The sequence below is a fragment of the Eleginops maclovinus genome, chromosome 16 (genome assembly GCF_036324505.1).
Source record: "Eleginops maclovinus isolate JMC-PN-2008 ecotype Puerto Natales chromosome 16, JC_Emac_rtc_rv5, whole genome shotgun sequence".
Taxonomy (NCBI): Eukaryota; Metazoa; Chordata; class Actinopteri; order Perciformes; family Eleginopidae; genus Eleginops; species Eleginops maclovinus.
The window spans coordinates 7,872,840-7,882,816 of record NC_086364.1 but is presented as its reverse complement, the minus strand read 5'-3'; the positions used below and the strand labels follow the sequence as shown (position 1 = coordinate 7,882,816).

The 9,977-nt window shown below is 36.7% G+C and overlaps 2 protein-coding genes across 5 annotated transcripts; both read right to left on the bottom strand.

Moving 5' to 3' along the window:
* Positions 1–428: 428 nt before the first annotated feature.
* Positions 429–2,286, bottom strand: rmi2 (RecQ mediated genome instability 2). Its single transcript, XM_063903339.1, has 2 exons — positions 1,893–2,286; positions 429–996 (listed from the first exon to the last, which is right to left on the bottom strand). Exons 1-2 carry the CDS (start codon positions 2,176–2,178, stop codon positions 845–847), a joined length of 438 nt encoding a protein of 145 aa, XP_063759409.1. The 5' UTR covers positions 2,179–2,286; the 3' UTR covers positions 429–844.
* A 652-nt stretch (positions 2,287–2,938) lies between these two features.
* ubfd1 (ubiquitin family domain containing 1) lies at positions 2,939–7,856 on the bottom strand. 4 transcript variants are annotated; one of them, XM_063903336.1, is made up of 8 exons: positions 7,579–7,856; positions 7,376–7,407; positions 5,914–6,186; positions 5,620–5,828; positions 5,473–5,538; positions 5,256–5,361; positions 5,073–5,155; positions 2,939–3,347 (listed from the first exon to the last, which is right to left on the bottom strand). In XM_063903336.1, the coding sequence occupies exons 2-8, from the start codon at positions 7,389–7,391 to the stop codon at positions 3,237–3,239; spliced, it is 864 nt and encodes a 287-aa protein (XP_063759406.1). In that variant the 5' UTR covers positions 7,392–7,407; positions 7,579–7,856; the 3' UTR covers positions 2,939–3,236. The 4 variants fall into 4 exon arrangements, with proteins under 4 accessions (XP_063759406.1, XP_063759407.1, XP_063759408.1 ...); XM_063903337.1 differs by lacking the exon at positions 7,376–7,407; XM_063903338.1 differs by lacking the exon at positions 7,376–7,407 and having other exon boundaries at positions 7,585–7,856.
* Positions 7,857–9,977: the final 2,121 nt, after the last annotated feature.

The window sequence follows — 9,977 nt, the reverse complement described above, 5'->3', positions numbered from 1 at the left end:
GGCAGAAGTATTCAGATTATATGTATATAGAGTGGTAATACCACACTGTACATGAGTTGTATTACAAGTAAAAACTTGTATTAAAACCCTTAAGGAAAGGTTTATAGGTATTATAAGTAGTTCAAGTACTTAATCACAATGAGTGTTATTCTATAGCATTGTAAATTAAGCTGTTAAGAGTTCATATTGTATGTCATCTTGGTAAAGGTACTAAAGCTGTCATAGTGGAGTAATAACTACATTTCCTTTAAATTCTATGTGTGTAGCACTATAAAATGTAAATAACCAAGTACTTCAAATTGTACCTGAGTGAATGTACTTTGTCACTGGCAGAAAATAACTTTGATAACGTTCATGCATTAGAGTTATTAGTTCTGTCATTTGTTAATCCTAATGCATCCAAATTCTGATAATGGAGAAAATAGTACTTATGACAAGAAATAAGACTTTATTTTACATTTGTACAACTTTCATCCAGCCTTTTCTGCTGTAAATATGAACCAAATAATTACAAAAAAGATGCTATTAGTCTAATATGAAAAGACATGTTCTATAATAAGTTAACTATACAAGATGCGTGCAAATCTAGGTAATTTTTAAAAAGGTAGGTAAACATCAAGCTCCATCTCTGCGTCAGACTTAACCACTGTAAGCATAAAGAAAAGTCTGTTTTCTCTGGTCTGTCACTTTTGTATCATACCTCAATCAGAAGCTGACAGAGTATAATCTCCTTTTTAGTCCAGTGATGTATTTTGTTCCACCTGTCAAAAATCTATTGAATGCTGCACACCCATCTGAACACACATGACAGGATCAGGGCTTCCTGCCACCAGCAGTTCAGCAGTCAGGCCAACACCTGCTGCAGATCCTCCACCTCCAGCTTCCACATCCGTCTGTGGAGCGCAGCGAGCTCCGAGAGGTCTGCCATCTTCACCGCACGGATGACTGGCTCCGGGGAGACGGCCTGGATGACACCCATCACCATGACATATTTGCCTGTAAAAACAGCAGCAGGTGGTTCTTTGTACAGTGGAAAAGATGCAGGTGATACAGGGAGGGATTTTCATGTGCTGTAATTAATGTTCCAGCTGAAGGCACTCAGTCAGCAATTCACAGGAAAGGTTTTGGTATTCATTCATGTAAATTAATCAGGAATGATATGGATTGAATGATTATTGACTAATTTGAACGAAAAATAGTCATATACAGAACATGCAGAATCAGCAGTGGTTAAAGGTTACATTTAAACCATAAAACATGCCTATTTCACTCCTACAGTAATGTTTTGATGAGGTATATGCAGGAAATGTAATAACTTTCAAGAGCATTTTTATACATGTTAAGACTTCATACACATAATCCAATAAAAACGTACATTTATTTAATTTACATGTACTCTATATTAGGTGAGAAATAGTGCAATACAATGAAACGAGTGACTGATTATATGCAACATATTAATATATTTGTATTAATCAATTTAGAACACACCCCATAGTATAACATAAAGATTACTTTAAAAAGCACACTTTTATGTCGTAAAAAATAATAATATAGTCTGTCAAAAAAATGACATATGCCAAAAGTCGTAGTATAATAAGAAATCAAAAACTAAAATATATTGTCATACAAATATTGCATGTCAAAAATATGTTACAGTGTAGTATGCCATGAAATGTCATAGTTTGTCACATAATACATTCCTAACATATATCATTGTTCGATATTACATAAAAAGGTCACGTCATATCAATAGTGATGTGTCACAAACATGTCATAGTACAGGATGCAAAGCAGCTATTTTGTTCGTATTAACAGACAACAACTGGACCAAGATTTTGTTTTAAAGTAATACAAAGTTATACCGCCCCTAGTTCCGAAATAATACTCACCTTGGGACAGACACGGTTTCCCTTTGGGGATGTTGTTTACCCCTTGCACAGCAAAGGTCCCGGTCTCATCCATCAGCAGCAGGGTGTTTCTTTCAAGCTGCACCTCCAGGACCGTCCCCTGCATCCACACCAGAGACACCGGCAAAGAGCGACCCCTGCCCGGCCTGATAACATACTCCTCCCCGCTGTCAGCTGCCCGGCCCACTGCCGTCCTCAGCTGACCGGATAGCACCTTCACCGGCGGGGGGCGTTTCCTATCTACGGTTGTTTTCGAGGTGTTGTTCATTACCAACTGCTGCTGTCGTTAAACCGTGGTCCAGGGTAGGAAAGTTTGCATTACCCGCGTCCCGCCATTAAGGGGTCATACCGGAAGTTGTGGGCGTATTTTTCTCAAATAAAAAACTATATAATTTCCTGTTTGCAATCCTTCAGAGTAAAAGCATTTCAGTCTGACAGTTCCATTATATTCCTATATTAAACTCATAGGTCTTAATATGTTTGTGTTTGTTTGAGCACAAGGTAAAATGTTGCCACATTGATTAAATGTATCAATTATTGATATTCCTCTTATAGATTTGGACCTTTCCAAAAAATAAGTATTGTTCTATTTTATTGTCTCTGCTCTTTTTGTCATTAGTTTTATTTGTCTTTGTATCTGATTGTATGCTATAAGTGTCATTACATAATTAATTTATTTTTTTACATACATTGTGGAAGTGTTAGTGTTCAGTTTTTATGACAAAAAAACTTAAAACGATAACAAAAGTTGTAACCAATGGCTACATTTTGGATTTTGACTCATATCTAGTGGGTATGAGTTTTTTTCATCAAACTCAATGTGTTAAGAAATATATGAACAGATATAACTGTGGTTTGTTTTTGCCATTTGCAACTGATGCTGTGAGCTGCAATTTTACAAGGATGACTAATGCTGAGATGCTGTTAGGATGCGCAAACATTTTGTCACTTTGGTCTTTGTTTCAAGGTAAAGTTTGGGAGGATACAACCCTGACCACACAGACACCAATAATGACCAAGTGCACTCATTTCGTTAAATAAGTTTTATTTCTTTAAGAATAACTGAAGAAAAGTGTTAGCAATTTCTGTACAATTGTTTCATCATTTTCCCTTGGATTTGCTGAAAACCTTGAAAGATCAACAGGGCTGAGAAATGTTATGCTGCCACATAGTGCACTTTTAACCTAAAAACAATATGATTAGTCCACAGGCATCCGTCCGTTTCCTTCAAATGTATTCCAAGAAGTTCCTTAAGTCGCACTGTTGACTCAGTTTCATTTTTCATTGGCTCCTCTTCTCAATCCCAGTTCAAAAAAAAGAGGCACATTAGAAATACTGCCATTTTCCAAGGACTGTGTCTTTGATTGCATCGACAAACTGTGCAGGCACCCAGTAGACCCAATATTGAGACGCTTCTGTTGGACCCAACTGAAAAGCCTGTAAAAGTAGAGGAGAAAAAGTGATTATACAAAGTTCACATTCTACAAACAAACAAACCATTTTAAATGCAAATCAACATACTCTAAAGGTGTTAATTGAGAGTTAACTATGTATAATAAGGTCAGCTGGACTGACAAGAATGACTGTTTGCAACATAAGCATGTTTATAAATATATCAGCATTTAAAGACTGCAAAGCTGTGTGATATACTCTCTGTTCCATCGATGTCATGCAATACACTGGCCTTGTCTGACCTACATTAAGGCTACAGCTAATTTGCAATATTCATACCAAATTTATTGTTTTGTCACTACATAATCAAAATATAACTTGACTATGATATGAAACAGGGAAAACAGTATATATATCCATCATTAAGAGGCTGAACACTGTTTTTTGTGCCATTTTTGCATGAACAATGAGGTGTTTGTAGTACACCTCAACAACTAGGACATTTGGAAATGACCTAACTTTCTTTTAGTCAAACAGCTTAGATGTTGAATTTCATGATCAGCATCTTTTGCTTAATTGCTCTTTTGGCCAACCGCCATCAAATTCCCACCAGTTTGTCCTACTTTCAAATTAATCAAGATTGCTTTTCTGGTCTTATTTACTTCCCATTAATCATAACATCAGTTCAAATAAAAAACACATCTGTCATCCTGCCAACAGGATAATCAAGACCTTTACTTTCCTCTGCCAAACTTTATATTCATTTTATCCATGCCACTTTATTTGGTTGTCTTCAAAATAAATCTTGATCTCCATGAGACGACCACATTCAATTAAGTTCTACTTGTTCTGGGATTTCCATTTCACTGACAAAGAAGAACACGAGTGGCTTCAGACAGAAAGGTTAATGGAGAGAAAGCGCTGACATTTGCCGCTCCACTGCAGAGCCCAAACAGCAAAGGATGACCCCATCACTGTGATGCACGCACACTGCAGTGACTTCAGGGAACAGCTCCACCTGCACCCTCACAAGTTATAGACTCACAGAACGGAACTAGGGCTGGGAAATATGAAGAAGTAGAATACCAGAATATATCTAATCAAATGCTTCATTTTCTATATTGCGACAATATTGTAGGGTTGACTAATTTTGGATATATGATCATTAGTTATGTGGATATAAAGTGGGTGAAGCCAAACAAAAGAAGATAATAGAATTGATAGAACGGCAAGAAAACTGCATTTTAAATGAAAAGACAGAACGCATGACATATTATAATAAATCTAGGACAAAACCTAGTCTAGATATAATATCAGTATATTACCGACCAATAAACTTAACACATACCACAACAAATACATCTGATCTTTAGCTGTTGTTACGTAATCTTTGAAGTATAGCAATTTTCCCTATTTTATGCTTTTGTTTTAAAAGGCGCCCTATGATGCTCATTTTAAGGTTCATGATTGCATTTTGTCCCTCTTCTGTGACATGTCTCCATGCTTTAATGCTCAAAAAGCTCTTTATTTTTCTCATACTGCAGCATCTCTTCTCACCCTCTGTCTGAAACCAAAGCCCAGTCTGCTCTGATTGGTTAGCTGGCTGGCTCAGTTGTGATTGGTCAACTGCTAAGAGATGTGTCGGAAAATGACCCACACCTTGGCAAATACATAACGTAGTAGTGGCCAATTAAAGTCAAGTGTTACATAGTGATGCCACTATGTTACAGTATTTGGTATTACAACAGTAAATGAAGCAGCAACACTTACTATCATGTAATAATCCTCATGGCCTTCGATGGGTTCAGACGCTACGTTTTTAATGGAGCCCATTGGGACCTTCTCTGTTCTCTCTGTAGATGTAAACACAGGAAAAGATGGAGACGTTTTAATTATCACCATATTTGTGTTGTGGTGTATTTAGAACAAAAAGGAGGCTGGCTGTAATCTCACCCTTTGTTCCGATCCACAACTGATCCTGCTCCAGTTTGAAAGTGAGTCTGACTTTTCCTCCGGACTTGTTATACATTCCGGCTAAAGGCACTGTTGGTAATCGTTCCTGTGAGAAGAAAAATGCAGTTAGTCGAAATTCATCTGTGAAAGCAGCTTTGAACTGCTTGGGAGTCAATACAAGGCAAACCAAAACAGGGATCCCTTCATCTTCTCTCACCTTTGTTCCTTTGATAGATGGCATTATGTCCTCTGGTTTACCTTTGTCCAAAACTTTCCTGTGTTGCTGCAATAACATCGCCAGTTTAGTGTCACAAAACTCCATATATCGGTTTACTTTATGCTGCAGAAATGCCATTCATCTTACCTTTTGCCTGCATAAAGGCTCTTTCTTGTCTTCTTCTGCTTTAACCTCCTGCTGGATGACCTCTTTGGGAGTATTCACAGCTAATACATCATTCATAGTAGATCCTACCACCATTATTTTTGCACCATTTGTGACCTTTATTTCACGTAGCGTCTTGTCCTCTGGAAGCAATCCTTTGTACATCACTTTTTGCATTGCAGGTGGAAGACCTAAGACAAAGGAGAGCATTTTCCAGACTTAGCTCAACACTAGCAACAGCCATTCAAATGAAAGTGATCTCCTGTGCGTTCCTACCAGTGAGTGAGTGGATCTTTTCTTTCAGTTGGGCTCCGGTGTTGTCGATAGGGATTTTCAGATCATATTTATTCTTGTTCCAGATGATCTTCAAGTCCACTTTCTCCCGCTCATCGTCCGCGTCGTCCCCATTGCTAATACTAGAGTCCTGAGTTGTGGCGTCACCTGCAACTGGGTGAGACGTAGATTCTGTGTCACCTTTTACAGCATCCTCACCGAGGGATTCAGCTCCTTTTGGCTTCGCCTCAGTTTCCATTATGACTTCTTCACCTCCTGTAAGAGAATGAAAACATTGATTTTGAACAATTAAAGAGCATTCAGTGCAAAGGATTAAATTCTCAAAATAGTAAAACCCACAACGACATGCAGGAGTACACATCTGGCATGTCCTATTACTTACCACAAAGATAGTCAGTATTGATTTGTCATACAATAATTACATTTAAACAGAGTATATTAAACAATGTCTACACAAGACCGATACAGCAGCTTTCGGGACGTACCAATTAACAAAGGCCCATCTAAAAGGTTTCACTTTCACTCACCATAAAAAAACGTTGGGGAAAACCCAGCTTAGATTTTATATTTCCAAATCATATAACTATGATGTCATATTTTCCATTTGTACATTTATTTTGCAATTTATACACGTTTTGTGCCATTTTAGAGTCTTTCAAGTTTCTTAATTTCACAGCCTTTTATTTAATTAAAAGTGGGTTAGTTGGTTCTTTTAGCAGAATTAATGTATTGACAATTATATTTTTCTTTTAAGGAAATAAATGTTGGTTTCATAAACACTTCTCCATACTTCCATGCAATGATTACCCTAATAATCATAAGCATTTATTTCTATGAGTCAACAGTTGTACTTTAAAGTGTGTAAACAAGCCTAGTTTCGATTTTTCTTCTCCCCCTCTCTACCAGTCGTAGTTTTTCTAGATGTTTCCATCACGTATTATTTCCATATATGCATCAATTCTTACTTGAGAGTTGTGTGGGGGTATAAATAAAAGCAGAATTTAAGCTGACATCATTCTTGATCGAACAAAACACTGGATGTTGTGTGACGGTTGGCCTTACCGGTTATAGAACTCGTAACGTTAACGTAACAAACCGTTTGTTGTTTACTTCGTCCGTACAATTCATGAACAACCCATACTTAACCAGCTATTCTAACAGTTAGCCAATGTGCAACCTTAAACTGTTTAAATCTCCAAACGTTAACTTTGGACCCCCACAAATCAAGCTACATTTGACTGCTGTTAGCGATCGTAAACGTTAGCTAGCAACACTAGTGAACATTTCAAGAAAAACGTTACGGAGATACGTACATTTACGTCACACAACATTAATAACGTTATTTATGAATATGCCATTTACAAACATGCACTTTTCCATTAATATTGTTCAGTCTCAGTGTAAAGATATGAAGGAAATTCTGCTGCATTTTCTCAATACCCACCATCCTGGGTCGCCATGATGATTGTGTACAATCTGTTGTAGGTTGTGGCAAAGAGAGTACGGAAAGCAGGATGAGTTCTGATATTCAGGAAGCAAACTACAACGAAAGTCGTGTTCAAGCTAGCCTTATCGTGTGACAATATTGTGAATAGAAGAAAAACTACAATGGTTTTAAAATGAAATACCAAGTATAGCTTTACCTACCCTTACAATGTTAAAACATGTAGTTTCAGTTAGCCGGTGGACAGGAACGCAGAATGGAAATGCGCATGCGCACTCGAAACTAAGCGCAAATAAAGTTGTTCTTTGACAAAAGCAGTTGTTTTTATAATTTGTCAAATTATGTCTCCAAATTATATAGTCAAATCAATTCAACCTGTTATAAAACAAAGACTTTTCCTATGAATATTGAAAAAGCGAACTGCAATATAGCTTCATACGGATTTTTTTGGCAAGTGCCAGGTAACCCTCTTGCTTCGCCCGAGCTTCTTTGTTGTTGTGGCAGCAGGAGCAGACCGAGAGGTGGCACTTTCCTCGACGGCTATTGGTTCAGGATTTCTTCTTTCTTCATAATGGATGTAACATTTTGCATTATCGCCTGCTATTGGATTAAATGAAACATTCCAAACTATGAGTAAATGAAATGTAGCGTCGACACAGAACTATTAAACCAATTCACCTACAATGGTAATAGAGATAATATAAATCCTCTACTTTATATCTCTGTGTCATATTCCATAGTGGGCTTCCTTATGTTGATATTACAGTAATTTGAGAAACTGTTCCACTTTCCAATGCCTATTTATACATATCTGAAAAAAATATCTGAAAATTGTTAAGAAAATGTAACTAATGTAAATCATTTCAAATATAATGATTAAGGCATGTGGAAATATGTATGATTTATGAATATATTAAAGAATCCAAATTCTTATCACCTCGCTTTATATCCTGAAACAACTTCTAAAGCTATTTGTCTTTTTGATGCAACTCATTTTACAATTAATTTGGCATGCATTACCGAATTGCTCTTTCATGATCATTGCATTCAACATTGTTTACTGTGCTCTTCATCATTTAGGAACTGCAGACATGTGATAATAATTACACTATTTGAATGAATTTGCTTGGTGAAATACACGTAATACTTTAAGTTACAAAGGTAAAATTATTCTTCACGCACATGGTACATGACATCAGCCAAGCTGCTGCTGTGTGTGTATAAATCCTAAGAGTTTCTTTAACCTTCACCAAATGAAAATAGTCAATTTTATTTATGTTCAAGAGCAGAGACATTTATCTTTATGGAAATTTCAATAGCTGAAGAGCTGCTTTTGATGATTATTTGAAAGAAGTGAGGTTCCCTGAAGAGCCTCTTTAGGATGATTTTGTGAACAAGCATGGGGAATCAAAGATTGCCTTTCTAAAAGAATCGGTTATGAATAGCTAATGGACATATATGCTCCCTGTATAATAATCATGCATCTGTGAGCTGTGGTGAACATGTTACACGACTGCATACAAACTCGTGACTCTTTCCAACTCTCAGCTCCAAATCAATTAATTGAGTTTGCAAACGGTATGGAGCTAATTGAGAAAGATTTAGACTACCAGATCGCTGTGTAAAAAAATCAAATTTAAACTGAGGCTCAACATTATGTAACCCCTTCGACAGTAACACAATAACTTCTGGAAAAAAGTCTGCATGGCTTTACTACCTGACCTCTTATCCTCTTGCTACATTAAAATAACTATTTACAATTAGAAAAAAAGAAAACCCATGAAGAGGGTCTACTTTTTATGTATTTTTGGACTCATCACAAATTAGTTGTGATTTGAGCCGCATTGACAAAAAGGAACTGTGGTCAAAACTGTGCATGCGGATATGCCGAAGACCAGAGGATGAGCATTGGATTGGATCTATAGGGCCTTAATTTGCTCTGTACTCGGTCTTGACTCTAACTTTACTTTATTTGGATGTGTCAAGGTTGGTTGGTTATAATACGAAAAATAGAATGAGCAAAACAAAAGAAAGTTCTATTGACTTTCAGAATGCTTTTGACAAGATCAAAAGCTTATAGTCTTTTTGAATTTGGGGTAAATGAAAGATTATACAGGGCTTTATACTGGATAAAAAAGGGCTATATAGGCCATATGCAGTGATCCCTTGAGGTAAGATGACAAAACTGTTTCTCAACGTCTTACTTCTTACTTGGTCCCCCACGTTGTTTCCAATTTATATCAACAATTTGGCCTAATAAATAAAGCTCTTAAATGTAAGATAGTGTGTGCAAGGGGGTATAATACATTTAAGTTTGCAAGGAGACAACCCCATTGTTAAATGAGGAATTGTGTGTGGATGAAGACCTTATTGGGGCTCTCACCTTAAGTACTATTTCAATGGCTATCAATAAAGCAACACCAGGGGAAAGCTGCTGGAATTAACACTTTTTTAAAATATGTAATTGTGAATGATTTATTATTTGAAATATACAGAGGTATATCGGCCTGATGAGCACAGTATTGTACTAAATGAGCGGCTAATGTTGTTGTGTCTGGAGAGGAAGGACCAAAAGTACAAAGTACAACATCCTCAAAATTAT